This window comes from Lepeophtheirus salmonis, chromosome 6 (genome assembly GCF_016086655.4).
Source record: "Lepeophtheirus salmonis chromosome 6, UVic_Lsal_1.4, whole genome shotgun sequence".
In the NCBI taxonomy this organism is placed as follows: Eukaryota; Metazoa; Arthropoda; class Copepoda; order Siphonostomatoida; family Caligidae; genus Lepeophtheirus; species Lepeophtheirus salmonis.
Window position 1 is genome coordinate 44,200,676 of NC_052136.2, and position 19,282 is coordinate 44,219,957.

At 30.5% G+C, this 19,282-nt stretch overlaps 3 protein-coding genes across 3 annotated transcripts in view; 1 reads left to right on the forward strand and 2 right to left on the reverse strand.

Annotated features, from left to right (window-relative positions):
• Positions 1-19,282, reverse strand: part of LOC121119404 (uncharacterized) — a 100,632-nt gene that overhangs the window by 57,294 nt on the left and 24,056 nt on the right. The gene's annotated exons all lie outside the window — the stretch shown is intronic.
• LOC121119399 (uncharacterized) lies at positions 1,638-18,530 on the forward strand. Its single transcript, XM_040714058.2, has 2 exons — positions 1,638-2,305; positions 12,055-18,530. The coding sequence occupies exons 1-2, from the start codon at positions 1,950-1,952 to the stop codon at positions 12,788-12,790; spliced, it is 1,092 nt and encodes a 363-aa protein (XP_040569992.1). The 5' UTR covers positions 1,638-1,949; the 3' UTR covers positions 12,791-18,530.
• LOC121119401 (TWiK family of potassium channels protein 7-like) lies at positions 15,956-18,018 on the reverse strand. The gene is made up of 4 exons (XM_040714059.2): positions 17,868-18,018; positions 17,361-17,808; positions 16,982-17,304; positions 15,956-16,921 (listed from the first exon to the last, which is right to left on the reverse strand). The coding sequence occupies exons 1-4, from the start codon at positions 18,016-18,018 to the stop codon at positions 16,782-16,784; spliced, it is 1,062 nt and encodes a 353-aa protein (XP_040569993.1). The 3' UTR covers positions 15,956-16,781.

Consider the following 19,282-nt stretch of genomic DNA (forward strand, 5'->3'; position numbering starts at 1 on the left):
TTTAAATCTACGACCCTAATATTGTGATCTTTTTTTTTGTATAAGTTTAAATATACCACGTAAAAATAAATAAATAATGCACTATTCCTTAAAAATCATTGTGTCAAAGACACAGAATCGGTATAAGTAAAAAAACCCACCAATTTGATGAAAATATAAAGTAATAGAAAATACTACATATATTCAGTATCATTTCAGGCAAAAAGTAGGTTCTTCATTCGCTTCAGAGATACCTTACATTTTTGAAGTCATTATGTATTTTTTTGAAAGACTAAAAACTTACTAAATTACAATATTAGAGCCATGATATTAAAATTATAGAGTTATACAAAAATTTGCTCATCTTGGCAAAGAAATGTCCATTTTTTCAGGTTCAAAATATCATAAAGAAAATTATTGATATGAAATTTTGTAGTGCCTTCCAGCAGAAAAAAAACACCTTTTGTAACTCGTTTTAGCCCAAAAACAGCATACTTTTAATATATTGTTTATTCTTATGAAACATATGTATACTTATGAGGCGTTACGGATTAACTCCATCTACGTCAATTCATTAAATAGATAAATTAACTTATTGAATTCAAAAGAGGAAAGAATACAATAAATAGTCAGTTAATTTCAATATAAATTTGATGTTGACATACCTGCAAAAAAAGAAAGCAAAAACTGTTATAATAACTAATAAATATGTGAGCAGATAGGTATTGTAAATCAATAAAAATGTAGTTACTTTCAACATCAGCTATTCATATCCCAAGACATAAACTAATTAGATATGACGGGAGTTAACTTAAAAATAATAATCTTGAGCTAAAATCAAGAAAGAGAGCAAAATATACATTTACATAGAGCCAATTTTTGATCAATTTACAGACTTTGAGAACAATTTTTTTGGATGATTTGAGAAACCAAGAAAGGTATAGTTTAAAGTATTCTTTTGGTTTATGAGAGGGCTAATTTGATCCCGATATGACTCCTTTCTAATGTAACCTATCAATTTCTAATGATTTAATTGTTATGACACATTTTTGCGACCTATAAGTGCAATTTGCAACCTCTCCAATTGATTCATCAGAATAATTTGTTGATAGAAACGAAAACTAATTATTTGAAGAATACAAGTGTCAATCAAACTCAATTTTCATAAAAATCAATCGTGTTTGTTTTTAGCGGACGGTCCACATATTTTAGCTTATCTTTTGTGAGATAAACATGCCTACATTCATTACATGTATATATAAATATAATATAAAAAATGTGTTATAAATCAAGATGAACATATTTTGAATAAAAAAACAGCATTTGATTCATTTTTCCTCCTCCATTATATGTAGAGCTCTTCTTCAGAATGATGATCGGTAATAGTTTTATTATGAGTAGTTAAATAGTAATATGATGGTCATATCTTGTATAATATACATACATATGTAAATAGTTGAGCTCCTGAAAGATATGTGAATATATATTGTAAATATTTTATTATCAAAATAGTGTCTATTTATGTATATATTATAATATTTACTAACTTATAGTGTAAACGTGCGCCCACGCTTTTACTTTTCTTTTTTTAGAGAGGAGAGCTTTTTTTCCAAGGCGCAACTTTTTTTTTTAAGGTGAAAAAGTAAAGTAAAAAGAGGGGGGACGAAATTCAGTTACATTCATAATACTATCATTATTCTAACTATGTAGTATGCATATGAAAGATTATTTTTGTTTTGTTCTTCAGTTGTATTTTATAAGTCATCTAGTGAAGGGAAAGAGGGAGAGAGAGAGATAGAAGGCAAAGTACCTCTCCCCCCCAACGCTATATCTATTTATCCACAGATTTATCTCTTCCTTCTACCTCCTCCACATATTATGAGTGAGCCACGAAGGGAAGAAAATGTGTCTACCAACTCACGTAGAATAAGATTTCCATACGACGACAAAACCCTCCCGACTCTCAAGAGATGATGATGGAAAGTCTGGAAATGTCAGAGTCTTCCAAATTGGAGGAGTCTTCCCATATGAGGAATCGAGTCACTACACCAATCCTTCCCAAAGGAGAAATTAGAATAGATGAAGCAGAAGAGGAGGAAGAAGAAGATGAGTCCATAACACTCTCACCTTCTTCTCCTCCACCTCCATTTTCGTCGGGTGCCATTCCAAACTCTTCTCCATCCTATAAAACCGCTATTACCAAAATTGAAAAGTTCCTTTCTACTCCGAGTCGGCGGATCGGCAACAACTCTGTGGAGCCCGTGTCTCTTCTACAAGACAGGGCTTTTAAGAGTAGCAACAATAACAAGGACAACTCCGTCGTGGAGTAAGTTTTTAATGTATAATACTATAGGCCTAGAGATGTGAAAAAAGTTGATGTTTACATATCTGCATCATATCACCAGCTAACAAGCAAGAATCACAATAGGGATCTCTAGGGTTGCAAGAAATGTTTAGATAGAGTTGATTTTAAGTAAAGAAAGAAAAATAAAGCTGTTTAGTACTTTGATCAATTGTTATTTATTATCAATAACAAATTGGTCATAAAATGAAACAGAGAAGACAGATAGCAATGGTGGGTGTGTTCACTCACATCAACAAAAGTTACAGCCCTAATTATCTCTGTCTGCAGATATGTCATCTTTGAAAGTCTCCATATTTTTGTACAACATTTTTTCAGACGTGGTGTTTATGGCTCAGTGCAATTTTGACATATTTCACATCCCTACCTATCACCTTACGCACAGTAATGATTGTTAAACTTGGCTGTGAAATGATGTAAAATCGGTGGGGAAGGGGACATTTTATAGCTAGAAAAAATCTTTGGGGGGACATGACACATCCATTTAACATCAGGAATTCACAAGCTTTTCATCAGTGCGGAGATGTAATTTTAGGTAGCTAATGATACCCAAACGAATTTTTGTAATACATTTATAGGAATTTTTGATAACTTTTTCCTTACGAAAGACATTTTAGTATAAGCGTTGAGAAGCCCCAAAGCTGAGAATCACTGCCTTACACCCTCCCAAAAAATAATAGAATTAGGGATTATGTATTACTTTTGAGAATGTAAGGACATAAAAGAATATAATATTTTTGCATATACAATTTGTTACATGTTACATATTTAAAAATAATGTTTGATGTGCAAAAAAAATATTTCAATCATACATATTCACGCACATATATATATATATATATACCGATGTATATATATTAGAAAGGAATCCCTTCAAGTCATTGTAATATTTAGAAGTCGTCATTTTAGTGGTGGTATTATCATGGTAGAATGTATATGTATAAATTATATATATTTTTAACAATATATAATATAAAAGAAATAAAACCTTGTTGGCAATATTTACCTTGAATGATTTATAAATGTACTTTACAAAAAAAAATAAACAAGAATAAAAACAAAATGAAGTCGAAAAATACTTGAATAAGGCATGCAATAGAGGGAAAAGAATAAATAACTTTTCAATATTATGTATAAAGTTATAAATACATAGTTACTTATGTTTAACTCCAATGTGTACATATATATTCTCAATCCATGAAGTTAAGTCCTTTGTGACTTATAAGCTATGACGCCGCCATCCATAGGATCCTTTTATTTTGTGTCAGTTTTGAGTTTCATTTTTTGAGCATTGAATCAAGTTGAGATTCAAAGAAATATTCTTGTTCATTTAATTGATAAAATCGATGTTAGTTCAACAATTAAGTCAGTTACACTACCTTTATAAGACAGTAAATTAATTATTAGTCAAATAATATAGGTCATTTTAGGAATGTTTTTCTTCAAAAAAGTTATATCTATGTTTAAAATCACTGCGAAACATAGATTAAGTTGATTTGGGTACATCTAATTAGAGTTACATAACATATGAACTGAATGCATGCATAATTTAATCTTAGATTGTAATCTGAAGCTTGTTTTTATTTTATCATTATTGTGCAGTTCCTGAAAAGATAACATTTAAGTATAAAGTAATCATTAGTGAGTGTCCACATGAAATAACAATGAGGGTTTGTTCGGGAGTAATTAGCTTTGACTTCTATGAGTTAGAGTAGAATTAAAGATCGACATACAGAGGGAAATTTATATTTATTTCATCCCTCTCAGGCCTGCTTGTAGATGATCCAATGAAACGTCTTTGGTAGCTAAGCTGTTCTCTCCCCAAACATTTTTCAAATTGTCAGGATTACCACGTTAACTTTCGGTTTCTTTTTTATTTTTACATATCGATAGGTCATAATTTATACAACTATAAATATAGTTATGAACATTTCAGCCAAATCATGACTTTCAATTATATTTCTTCTTCCGAAAATACCTTATCCTCAAATATTTCTAGTTTGATATTAGTTCGAGTTTAGTCGAGTTTTTCAAATAGTAATTCGGACGTGTTCAAATCATTAACGGGAAAATGTCGGATTTGTTCAATTTCGAGGAATACTCGTACTAAACACTTCTTTTATCCAATCATTTTTTTTAAACGTACATATTATATCCATTTTTGGTGGAACAATGCGTCATTGCCCAATGGAACCTTCTTAATTGTCGGTATTGTTTGTCGTTGAGTCCTTCTGTCAATTTTTGTTGGAGTATCGAGTAAGCATCCAAAGTAGAACTATGAAAACCTACTCCACAAAATCCACGATCAACAATACAGACAATAGGACAATAGATCTACTTTCCCTTTTGCTCCATCAAAAATCGGCATATTATATATTTAGTTTAGTTCAATCGATAATAATAATAAATTGATTAAAGTTTTATATATTTGGTAGTTTTCCCGGAAAATTCATATGAAAATAATCATTTCACAGGAATTACGTACATTTAATAATTTTAGTGATGCGATGCGCAATCACCAAAAAAAAAGATTTTTTTTGTAGCGAGTTAGATCGGGTTACGGAATTCAAAAAAAGTTGGACCCTTGTGCTATTAGGGATAATGGTACTAATGAGAATTGAGAATATATTATGAATAAGACAGCCGTATCAAATATTATTTCTTCTTAAAATATAAAATGAAATACTTTAATTTTAGAAGCTTTATTTTATTTAGGAATGGGATTCCGATCCAAGACAATTTATCGGGAAATGTAGTATATATACAGGAGCACATTAGGTAATTGTAGTTTCTACATATTTATATACCTAGATAGAAACGAAGTTTGCAATGTAGAAATCAGCAGATAGAAATTATATAGCTATAATTAATGGAAATTCAATCTATGTAGTGACCATTAAAAAAAAAAACGAGGGAAGCAAAAAGAGAGAAAAAAGGAAAAGTTTTCTTCTCTTTCTTTCCATTTGACTCTTCAGTCAATCTTCACACCCGTAGAGCAAGTACTAGTGACATGATTGAATCAACAATAAATAAACAAATACAAAATAAAGAAACATACATGCTCTTCTTTTATGGATAATGACATAATTGCTACATTTTAGGTACACTAAGATAACCTCTATGTTTGTGTAAATAGAATTAAAGGAAACTTCAAAAACAAATAATTTTTTTTTAATATTCTGAAGGATTTTTTTTTTGTCATTTGTAATATTATAAGAGACCTACTTAGAATTCGTTATTTTAAACTAACTGTAAACGAACAATTAGTGAGTTAACATAAATCTCTTGAACTAAAATTAAAATTAGGAGAAATGTGCAATATCGCTTTTACTTCATACATACATATGTATATAGTCCAATATTTTATAGATTTATATTTCGATCCATTATAGGCTTTGTATTGAAATTTATGGGATACAGTGAGATATTCAAGAATATTAACTGTATTCTAAAGTCTTTAATTGGTTTAAAAGACTTCATTTGGTTTCCTTATGTCTCCTTTCAAAAAATATACATTTTAATATCACACTATTAGCATGCTTTTATGCTGACAAACAGCATATCTCATTTAAGGTATGAAATATTAAAAACTTGTAAAAGGAGGGAAGAAATAATCCCAATTCCAACTTCTGGGATGCTTAGAGATACCTCAGATGTTAACTACAGTTTAAAGCCTTCCTTTATAAAGCTGTATTTGACCCAGATTTGTTTGGATAATGAAGATGATTTATTTTTATCTCAAAGGATAAATTAGAATAATTTGTTGATAGAAATGGTAATCCAGGCTCAATTTCGGGAAAAAAATTCTAGCTTGCTTTTGTGTTAACGAGCCACATCATTTAAGTGCTTACTTTAGTAGAATAAAAATTGCAGGATTAAATATATTTTTTAGTCCATATGACGTAAATATATCGCTGTTTAGAAATAAAAATGTCATATTTGGATATTTAAAAATGGTTCATGAAAGGCAGTGTAATACATTTTCGTGACTATCTAAAATTCATGTTATAACCATTAAATACACGGTATTTCCCAGATATAATATTATTACATTGATGAAAGCCACAATAATTATACGAGTAATGCAAAAATTATATTAATATAGGACTGTTTGACATAAGATGAAAATGAACAATAAAGTAATAGTGAGCATTCAACTTTGAAATTCGAACCAAAGCTGCAATAAACTTTCTTATAGCCCTTTCCACACTAATTTATGTTTTTCTTGATTTAAGAAATTTTGGTAATTTTTTTAAGTTCCAAATATTATAAAGTTACTTTTGTAAGCTACAATGTGGATTTTGAAAATAAAATTAGCTTTCCAATTTTATAGAGGGGCTCTCCATCACTAGAAAATTCAAATAAGGGAGTCTTGTAAATCCTTATGAGTCCAGCATGTTTTTTTAAAAATTCTTATTCACGAAATTTGATAAAAATCTTGAAGCTCCACTTTTTGAACTTATTCACAAGAATTTTTAGAAATAAAAGCTTGATATATTGTAGCTTTCAAATAGCTGTCACTAACTTGAAAGATTCCCACTAAAAATGAACAACTTACACCATTTGTACCTTTATTAACTCTCGCAACCTTTTTCCCAAATTAAGTAGAAAAAACTTGGTCCAAGCTCAAGTGGTAAATAGTTACCCATTTCTTCCCAATTATATAATTAATTTTATTGGGAAATTTTTACAGCATAACAAAAGCTAATTATAATTCAATCAATCAACAACTTTCAGAATACTAATAATCTGGGGAATAAAGCGGAAACATCAACAGTTGACAACAAAATACAATGTAATTTTTTTGTGTTAGTACGATAAATGGTTAGATATTTCAAACATAGTTATCTATAGTAGAGTAATGATTTTTGTGTTACTTTTTAGAGCACATTTAGACAAATTTCATAGATTAAATAATTTTATAAGAATAAAGGCTCATATAGTATTTATTTTAACACAAGGTATTAAACATACGAAATATCCAATATTAATGCCTCTTCTCTTATTCAATGCTGAATATAAATTTTTCTTTTCTTTTTCCCTCCTTTTTTTTCTTCTGACAAAGAAACTGTTGCTCTTTTTCTTCACTCTCCTCTCTTATGTATTGAACATTTATATTTTTGTGTGAAACAACAGCATTTGTATGTAGTTATCCATATGTATTGAATAAAAGAACGAAATGGTTCCTTGAACTTCATTCCTGATTTCTTAAGCAGGTTATTAGAAACTCATTCCCTTCTTTATTTCATATAAATATATGTATATTATATGTAATAGAGAAAAGTAGGTTGTGGGTTATTTCTCTAAACAAAAATATGAATAAAGTATTCCACACTAACCAATAAGGATCCTAGTTTCATTAATATGTTCGGCTATAAAGCTAACTGGCTTATATACAATAGAAGTACGCATATAAGTATTTAATATGATCAATTTTTGTCCAAATTTAGTGGGATAATAGAATGCACTACATTAATTCACTCTTTTAATGGGGATCAAACTTAAAAAAAACAACTTCTCTGCGAGGTGGCGCTACCGTATAATAGTCATTTACAAATACGTAAACAAGCTTCTAATAAACAAATAAATAACCTATGTCATACATATACTGCTATAATATTTACGCTCAAGATGGCGTTACTATTCTAGCTTTGCAAACAAACTACTGTTAAATATACAACGATCATGCCTCATTTAATTCAGAAAGTGATCTTTGTGAAGAATAAATTGTTTAAATTACGAGGGAAATGATGAAGTAGTGTCACATCTGTAGTACCTCAAAAGGGACATCTTGCGATGGAAAAAGTTTTCATGGAGACGAGGAAATGTTATCGAACTAAAAGCAATTTTTGTATCTATACATTTTCCATTAGTTATCACATCTATTCATAAAACCCCTTTTGAAATAACTTTAATAAATGGGTTGAGGGTTTAAAAAATAGCACTGAATGATTGGAGGAAATTACCATGTCTTCACTTGACAAAACGAATTAATTTAGTTATACATAGCATATATTTAGCAGTATAGCATATTTGGGTATAAAAATCATTTGTATTTCAAAAAAGGCAAATAAGATGTGCTTTGTCTTACTCATAATATCTTTCACTTTGTTTTTTAAGTAATTACTTAGTAAATGACTTTTGTAAAGATTATATTAACTCTTCATTTGTCTCAAAAAAATTTGACATTACTGATGTAATTCTATATATTTCACTTCATCAACATTTCGTTCCTTATCTACTGATATCGCTTGCTTTAATGAGAAGTACTCTATGTAGGTAGGTATATACATTCAATTTAATTACATCCATCATTTTTTTTGAAGGATGAAAAAAGTGTGTTGTTACAAGGCACAAATGAAGGACTAATGTATCATATATGAAGCATTTGGATGAAAAGAGTAAGGCATATTCTTAAGGCAACAGGGTATTAAATTAAAAAATACAAAGTGCATACATACATAATTAAATCATATATATACATAATAATATTTAGACATGGATTGGAGTTGGGCCCTTAATTGATTTCATATCAAATTACCCACGGCATTATGTTCGTCAACAGGGCCGTACACAAAGTTATATTTGGGAGGGGCAGGGATTTGATTTGTAGATTTTTTTTGGAAAAAAAATCTACAAATTATAATTTTCTTTAAAAAATTTCAAAACTCCATTGCTATTCTCAAAAAATTTCAAAAATTATATTTCAACTATTAAATTTTTGATTTTTTTTTCAAAATCCATTGACAGAAAATCAAATTTTTTGGAAAAAGAAATTCATAGCTATTCTCCATAAGTTAATTAAAAAAAAATTGAAAAATAAAAAATATTTCTAATATTTATTTGTTTTGAAAAAAAAAATAATCAAATTTTCTAGTAAAAAGCAGAAATTCCTTAATTTGGGGTGGGGAATACAGCCCCTCCCCTATGGACGCTACTGATCAATATATACTAGTGAAAGGGAATGGGGGTTAGAAAGATACTATGCTTTTATTTGACAAAGAAACATTTTCAGGAAATGGTTTGACGTTGTCACAATCTAATTTGTATTCATGAATCAATCCTTAGAAAATATACATATATTGTAATTATGATAATATTTGGTGGTATTCAGTAGGACATAACACATAAAAAACAAATATCCTGCTGTGGAAGTGTACAAAAACATAAGACTTATTTTGTTACTAAAGACATAAGACTAGGTAGATATCTACATACTAGCGATGCAAAGATTAATCGGGAAAATTAATTGGAAAAATTACACTTAATTTGCAATTGTCCTTTATTACTGGTATTTAACTATTTATTAAATTTCTAAGTAATGAAAAAAAAAAAAAAAAAAATAAAGGAATTTTTTGTTTTTACCAGAAAATTTAATATTTGAACTTTTTTTTTACAAGAAATTTAATTTTCTGGAAACTGCGTGGATTTTTGAAATTTTTTTAAAAACAAATTTAATATTTGAATATTTTTGAATTTTTTTTCCTACAAATATAATTTTTTGAGAATAAACAAAATTTCAGAAAATTTGATTTTTCAAATTTTGTTAAAATTTTCTTTAATTTTTGATTTTTTTTTTTTGTAAATTCCAAAAACCAAGCCCCCAATAAAATATAATTATGTGGACGCCCCTGATAACAAACGGTATTTTTAACTATTATTTAAAATATTAAAGAATTGGAATCGGCATTGGGAATTTTTGGAGAATTAAATTGGAATCTGTATTGGGATTTTTTTTTTTTTTTTTGGAATCACTACTACATACATTTGAGCTGTAAAGTTTTCTCTGATATAATTCGACAAATTTTCCATCTAGACTTTAGAGAGAAAAAAAGTTTAATATTTATTAGTGTTGGGACTCGATCTGTGATTAATTCCAAGTTTAGTATTTTGTGATTTTATCCAAATTTAATATTTTTTTAATCCTGGATCAATTTTTTTTCGCACTCACTCTCTAAACTGAATTTCTCCTCTTCTCAATGTTGTGACAAGTTGTGAACATATGAATATAATTTTAAATTTTTAGCATTTTTAGCGAGGGAGTTTTGTTGTTGGTAACTTGAAGATTTGATTTTACTTTCTAAAGCTGGAATCTCCAAAATCTTTCAATTTTGGAGAGAGTGACACTGAGAATTTGTTGGGGAGTGTTCCATATAAGTCTTATTTCATCTCAGAGTAGAATTGAAGATTGTAATTAGAGAAATTCATCCCTAGATATGTCATAGGTAGTAGATACAGAGTGCTATTTGTGTTTATCACACCTTCATCTCATAGATAGCTAATCTAATAAAACGTATGAAAAGGTAAGCTGCTCTTTCTCCAAACATTCATCAATTGTCAGGATTGCCACGTTAATTTCCGATTTATTTTATACTAACTTTCTGGCAGATCATATTTTATACAACTTGTCTTATGAAGCACATTAAAATCCATATGACGTTCTTGTGTCTAATGTTCAGAATGAGGAAACTCGGTATTCATTTATAAAATTGGTCAAGATCCATTTTGTTTGTGATACCAATCTGAAACGAATTAGTTTGCTTCATCAAAATTTAGAGCATTCACTTACTGGTCTAGAATGTCTAGACCGAAACTCTATTTTAATATTTATACTGAAAATATATCTGTAAATCGGGCAATGTTTTCCCCTTCTGTTCTCTCTCCCTCCTTTTTAAGGAATTCAAAAGCTCCAAATTATAGAAGGACAATGAAGAAACAATGGTGTATCAAACATTCTACCCAACAAATAGTAACAATGCTTTTATTATAGCATGTCTATTTTCCATTCAAGAAGCGCATTCCTCCTACATTCCAGGAATATTTGATTAAGTATTTCTCTCTATGTTTTGTTACGAGTAGACAGTTACTCTTTCTTCAAAAAAGAAAAGAAGAAGAATTGAATTCTTTATTTATATTAATGTATAGAATAAACTATTTGGTTGTTTATTGGGATAATACCTATTAGTTACATAGCCCAAATATAATAGAGATCTTCGTTATGACACCAAATTATTACAAATGTACACAAAATCTGTTAGAAGCACCAATACAGAGCCTTAGGAATATGAAGAAATTGAAATATATTTACTAATAAGATAACTGATCTTGTAAGGAGTATTTATTTTATATTTCGAGCCGGCTGCACCCTTATTACATGCTTTATATAGATATTTTTTTATATATCTATGTATTTTTAATATTTAGAATTTTCCTACAGACATTCTTACATACCTATTTAATTTCAATTAATGTTTTATATATAACACTACTATTTATTAGTATAAATATAATCCAAATAGACGCTAGTATTATAAAATATCCCGACATATTCAATTTGTCCCTCGTGTACTTGTAACATAGATTAAGTATTTGGATATTTAGGGCATAGGAATAAAGGTCAAAGTGTAGTCATACTATTAGTTCATGATTACTATAGACCTATATGATTTTAGCTTTTGAGTAGGCATTTATTAATACGTACATAAAATGTAGTCATTTTTGCTAAATATTTATGGATGACGACACTGTGAAAGCTCAGAGTAATGTTCGAGTGAAGCTGTGCCAAAATGACTTGTGTTCACTCATGAAAAAATTTGTGATTATTTTTTATTCTCATTTCCCTGTATATTTCTTTAAACGTGTCTGTTAATTTTATAAATTTATTATTTTTTTATATATAAATAGTTTTAATACGAACTGAAATCTCTTTTCAGTTATCCCATTTTATCGTCTTCCCCCTTTCACATCAAACGGAAGGACCTCATTCTTCCAGATACGTCCCAACAGCCACAAATCTCCCTTCAAACCCCCTCAGGAACAAGTGTGGTAGGGGATTTCGCCTCGTCACAGGATGACGATCAACAAAGACTGACCTCTGGAGGCAGGAGTGAGGGCTTTCGAGCTCCACGACTCCCCTGTGGACTCACAAACTTTCACTTATCCCTATTTTTTGGGATGATAGGTTTCATACTGTTTTGGCTTGTACTCCTACTTCGTATTTACCTGCCCGTCAACTACTTCGGATTGCCTCCAAAGGGAGCGTCCGCCCCTACTGCGGCTGTCTCCTCGTCTTCAGCCTCAAGAAATATTACTAATGATGAACTTGACAGCAAGAATAATAGTAGTGATAGCAGTAGTTCACGCCTCCTCAGAAATAGTAGCAGCTCTTCTCCTCCAAACAGTTCTTCCACAAGTACACTGCACTACAACCACAGTAGGTCAACGCCTACCATCCCAACAATCACAACAACAACAAAACAGTCTTCTTCACCTTCTTCTTTATCAACAACCACATCTTTTTCATCTTCCACACGCAAGTCTCCTACGTTTTCTTCAAATCCAAGTACGTCTCCTCTGAAATCAACCTTTTACCCCACAACAAGGTCTTTAAACTATACAAACACTCATGCAACGTCTAGTAGCACCAACACAAGAACGACAGCCCCTTAAACTGCAATATATACTTGCAACTTATTACATCAACGTCATATCTACATACATAACTTCGTTACCTTTATTGACTCTCACAACCTTTCCTCCAAGAAAAAGAGACAGGGGTAAAATCCCAAAGTCAGATACCCAACTCCTTCCCTATTTCAACTATTCCTTCCTTAATTATTTTTGTTGGGAACCTTAACAAGAACTCTTTGTGATTTAACCAATCAACGTTGTTCAAACCACTGATAAGCTGGGAATAGGAGCAGACATATTGACAGCTTGCATTGCAAATTTTTATGTTAGCAAGGTAACGCCGTATTTGCATACATGAAATGCATCATCCTTTTTTAAACTTACGAAGGACTATTAGGTTATAGAATATAGTTATGGAATGGAACGAGATAATTGAATTCAAACAATCGTGAAGGGAATTTCGGTAGGAGTTAAAAGATCAATAATAGTAGCTATTATTTTGTTAATATAGAATTAATATTTAGAAAGTCCCTTCACACATTCATTACATGATAGTTTTAGTTCAACTCTCTCGTTCAATTCATTACCACTCTTTTTATGGAAAAATAGTTTTAAGTAGGTAACAACAAAATGGAAGGGGAAAAGAAGTGCTTACTCCTTGTATAATGAAGTATTTCTTGGCCTAATTGACTACATACATATATATATTTAATAAATATTGAAACATTTGAATTCATTAAAAGCAAAGTGCTAAATTATTATTGTTCAGTGAATCGCATTTGTTTAACAATTTTTCATAATAAAATATATGCTAAAAAAAATATAAAGCAAATATTATTCCTACTAGTAATCGTAAATACTTTTTCTATTTATTTCCTTTTTATTTTTTTGACTCTCTCTTAGCTCCTTCCTCTTATATAAAAAGAATAGTAAAAGCTTTCTACAAAAGTTATTTTCTTCATATTATTAATATAAATATTAATACATTTTTTCTCTCTCTCTCTCTCTCTCTTTCCTAGTTGTCTTCTTCTTCCTCATTCGAATTTACATAATAATATCACTCCTAAAAACATATTCTATCATTAACATGTTATTTTTATATAACACATACATTAGACGCAGAATGTCAGGGACAGCCTTTTCATCGTTCAGTGTAAGTCCTCGTCATACATAACATGGGTCCCTTTTTACAACTCGAACAAATGTACAAGTTGTAAATTACCATCTTACTTCTTTTATAATGGATAAATGGGGAACTTATAATAAGAAGGAAACTTTACTTTTTGGTAAAGTTCTTTGTTACATTTACAAATAAGAGAATACAAATATGTTATTTGAATAAACCACCAAAACAAAAACCCATTTAAAAGGTTCAACATAATTGAGTGGTTCTCAAGCTTGTTACATATATTGCGTGTAAAATATCTGGATCTTCGTGTACCACCGATATAGTTTTTATATATTTGCCAATTTTTGGCAGCATATTATGTAACATTTGCATTGACACTATTTTCATAATAAATCATATACAAGATGGAGATAGCGTATCATCAAGTGTATGCCCATTAAAGTTTAATACTCTCTGGTTTAATTCATTTAAGTTACATTAACAATGTATTTCTCAAAGAAATGTGAAGATCGGACAAAACTTTTTTAATTAGAAATACATTAGACATTATTTAAATCTTTTGTAAAAGAAAGGTCATCAATTAAATATATCTTTTTATAAATGAAAAGTTGATCAAAAAATGGTCTTTTAATAGTTTATTGAAAATCGTTTCAAAAATTATTTAAAAAAAGTCATCAATGTATAAGAAAAAATATATATGGTAAAAAAAAAATTAAAATAATATATCTTTTAAAAAAAAAGTTATTACACTATCAAAATTTGTTCATTTTTAAAAGTTTTATTTGAAGATCCTGATATTTCCTTAGATGGTGCACAATGTAATTTTTTTTTTTGTCAATTACATTAAAGCCAATGGTTCTACATTTACTTCACAACGATCCATTGAGTCCCCAATACACCATTTTATAGGTATATAGTATACAATAATATAAATAGGTAGATATTTGCAGTTTCATGGATGATTGACATTATTTTTAAAGAAAATCTATGTATGTAGTTCGGCATTGCAATTATTGAACCATTCAATTAGCTGCAGGTCACCCGTTATAAAAAGGACATTATCATCATTATGCTAATGAAGAAGAAAAAAAAGCACGAAAAGATTTAGGATCAAAGAAAGGCTAATGATGCGTTGAGTGGATTATATATCTAGGACTAACGGAGGTTTTTTTATATTTTGCTAATTTTAAAGCTTATAATACATAATATTTTATATACCATACATTAGATACCATTCACTTGAAAGGAGTGCTAATTATATATCTAAGTACATAGATCTAGTTTTGTATTTAAGACTAACTAAAACTGGTCAGTTGTCCCCCTCCCTCGCCATGTCTCCATTGGTTGTATATATGTATGTTTGTTGTCATATTTGATAATATTGCAAATATTCAATTCTTTCTATATATTTAAAAAGGCCTCTCAAATGAACAATTATTTTATTACTTAAAGGAGTATAATAATGTGAAGAGATGAGTGAATTTGTACAATATCGTATACAAGTTATAAATAGTTCAAACAAATTGTACAAGTTGCGATGAAGCATATAAATGAAGTATCTTGTCATCAGAATAATGCAACAATTGGCATTCCATCACACATTGTATATTAAGACTGTACTTTTTGGTGTTGGGTTCCAGTCTGATAGTCCTAGACTGGTCTGAGACCGATATAACTTTAGTAGTCGGAACGAATTTGTTTCTTTGAAAAAGTTTTGGTCTGGACCGGTCTCTTAGAAAAATCAGTCGATAGATGAATTGTTGATGACGTCATGTGTGTCTGAATAAGTTTTTCCTTTGAGGACACATTTGTTGTATAAATCCTATTTTTACAAACTCATATATCAGGATAGGTAAAGAAATTGATTCCTAGATTGAGACACACAAAAAATCGGTATATAATCGAAGACCAAAGAAATCATTCTACTTTTTGAAGAGGATTACATTTGAATCTACTGTGTGTAATTGCAGTCTGGACCGAAATATCGGTCCAAATTTGTCGAAATAAAATCATTTTATACTGGACTGGAAAAATAATTTGGTCTCGGAAGGAGTCACAACTCTATCAGTTTCGTCTTTTAAGCTGAAATGACTCATTTGTGAGTAAATTTTTTATTTATTTATATTTAACATTTGGTAATAAAGTCCCGTCAACAACAAGACTCTTAATTCTGAAATGATTAAACAAACAACATCAATACAAATAACTTTTCAAAATATTTTGTTCTACACTACCACAAACACAGACATAGAATGAAAGGTATAAAGTACGAAAATACTTCTTTTTTTTCATGAAAAATATTAATTTTAAGGGAAAACGGTCTTTAAAATTTTGAAAGATTGCTTACACATCTAAAATTGTTATATGTAGTCTTCATTGCTCTTTTTTTACGTGTATTGACTATTTTTAGATAAAAAAGCTATTTAAAAAAAAGTGAAATTTGGGAAATTCAACGTCAATGCGTTACTTCTAATTATTGATGAGTATAAGTAGCTCGCTCCAAATTTATAATTCTTCATTTTTTTAATGAAAGGAACATTCTTGTACGATGTCCCTCTAACATTTCGAAATAACAAGCAAATTCAAGAAGCACTCTAATGGTAAGAAGTGGGCGGGTATGTTATCTGTTAAGTATGTAGATACAAACATAAATGCATAAATATGTAAATGAGGGTCAAATAGATCTAAAAATTATTCGGTGTGTCTCACAATTTGCAAACTTAGGGGGAATCATACGTACATATTGCATAAGAAGATTGTGTTGATGTGAAAAGACTACTTTGCACTCCTCCGCATCGTCGGAATAGGTTGATTGCATATTATCATTGTTATAATCATATTAAAAAAAGTCAAGTCACGATGCTGCATGCAATATGAGGGGAGTAAAGCTAAGATTTTTTATTAAATCCCATGAATCCCTTCTTCAAATTCTTCTCTTTGGTTTTCCTCAACCTCATTTTTTAGGGATTGAACTATATCCTCTGCCTTTTTCGTGGCTCGTTCTTGAAGTAAAGAAATCACCATACTAATCAGAGCCATACCTTTAAATAATCTCTAATGTAACAAAAAATGTATGTAACCTTTTTTTCCTAAGCCCTCACCACACACGACATAAATCATGACTAATAATATTTTAATTTTTCCCCTCCAAGAGCTTGTATCAAAACTGGGCGAGAGGTCTCCAAACCCAATGGTGGTGAGAGTAATGAATGTAAAGTAAAATGAAGACATCATGTCCCAATCTTCCCAGAGGGAAAATAACCAGGAACCCAGGACCAAATAGGAGCAGAGCACAAAGACACTCAAACTTAGGGGAAGAACCAGACTGTCCTCTTCATATAACTCATCCTTCTCCATGGAGAAGACTCCAATCTGTTCCTCTAATCTTTTTTTCTTCGAGATAAAGGGTCGACAAAGGACTTGGCTTGAAGGCAAGGATCAACTATATATTATGTGGTTATCTATTTAAAAGGTGTATACCTATATGAATATTTGAGTACTCTTGCAAGGACATTCCCCACCTTTGCCAAAAATACCATAAATACTCCAATTCCGATCAAAGAATATGGAAGAGTTAGGATTTGTCCGTAGAACGTTTTGGGTGCAATGTGCCCATAGCCAATGGAGGTCATGATGCTAATCGTGAATAGTAGAGATTTTGAAAAGGTCCAGTCCTTTTCCCAGCCATTCACCTCTCCGTCATAGCCCTTTCCCTCTATCCCTTCTAGAATCATGGATATCAAATCTCTCAGTTCTCCATCCACCTTGTTCTCAAATTCATCTCTACTCATATTTTTTTTGAGGGCATAGTCATAAAAGACAATGGACATGTAGGAGAGAGACTCTTCCACCTTAGCTCCAAACTCCTGTTTCTCCTTGTAACGAAGATCCTCGCCCTCACACTCTAGATCAATGTAAATATTTGCTCCTATGTTCAAAAATGAGGTATATTCCGAACAAACTACAGATATATAGGATTTCACGTACCCAAAAGAGCATATAGCACTATGACTAGCAAAAGACCCACTTCACTCAGTATGTACTGAAGAAAGATTTTAATCACGGATGGCTCATTGGAGGGTTTGATCCGAAGCATGGGCTTCATGATGGACATATTATGATTGTCGTTTCCGCTCATGTTGACTTCTAAAACAACTACTCTCAATTCAATTTTCAACAAATTATTTTGTTTGTTTATTTATTAGTTTTTAATGAAATGAGCGTCTCCATGAGAGACGACTTTAATGTATTGGATGATATCTAAGCAACACAACCTTTCTACTTGCTACTTCCTCCTTCAATGATTGACCTTTTCAAAACAAGATTAAAACCCCCCTCTCTTCTGGAGTACTTAACCTAGTTGAAGCAGGTAAAAGAATAGAAACTTGGATAAATTGTATACATACATATGTATAAGATGGTATTATCAACAATAGAACCTCATAAATTCAGAGATAGGCAATGAAAGAGGGGGAGATGTATTTGCAGGTGGTGAGTGTTGTGTGGATAATGTGGATAAATTAAATAGTAATTATTAGTGTTAATATTATATTGTTATGACCTATAAAATGAACATATACTTTTGTATAAACTATTTTGAATTTAATGACTAATCTGTAGGTACAGAATATAAAGAATGTATTTATATAATTTTGTTTTCTAAACGTCTTTTCTTCATCTTGTATGAGATCTATTTATGTATTAGGTAGTAAAAGTTGAATTGCTCAAACCATGGTTGTCTGTGAGTGTGCGAGTCTCTCCATGAGAACAATGGGACAATTGGTGTCTATGAGATGACGGAGTTCCTCTTCGTTCGAGGAAGAGGATTCCTGTAGATTACGAGAGAGTAGTAAGAGTCCTAAAGGAATGAAAAGGAGAGTAGAGTCCGGGAAGAGACGAGTCAGCACGTAGAGGGCAAACTCTTTAGCCGTCTCGGAACTGCCTGAAAATGCAAAGGATAGGATCATTCAAAGAATCAACAAATGGTCGACGTTCTTTAAATAAACAATTACATGTCTACATACTTGGCGGGATGTAAAAGTAGAAGACACTGCGCGGAATATTCACAAATGTAGTCGAACAAATGGCCAAAATGCCAAAGGAGAGATTTTGTTGCAAATTGGACTAGATCCAGAGAGAATTAAATAGAAGTAAGAGATTAAATTCCTTACTTTTTCCTTCATCAAAAAAGTATTTAAAATACATGTGTTATGTAGTTTGAAACGAAGAAAAAGTAAGGAATTTTCTTTTGAGTATGTGTGTGTGTGCGTGTCACTTTGTCCCAATAGGGAGATCCCCGAAAAAAAGACAATGTCCCAGCGAAAATCACAGATATAATGGAGAATCCATTTGTTCCTATACTAACAATCCAATCCGAATACTTGCGAGCTTCCTTCTTTTGA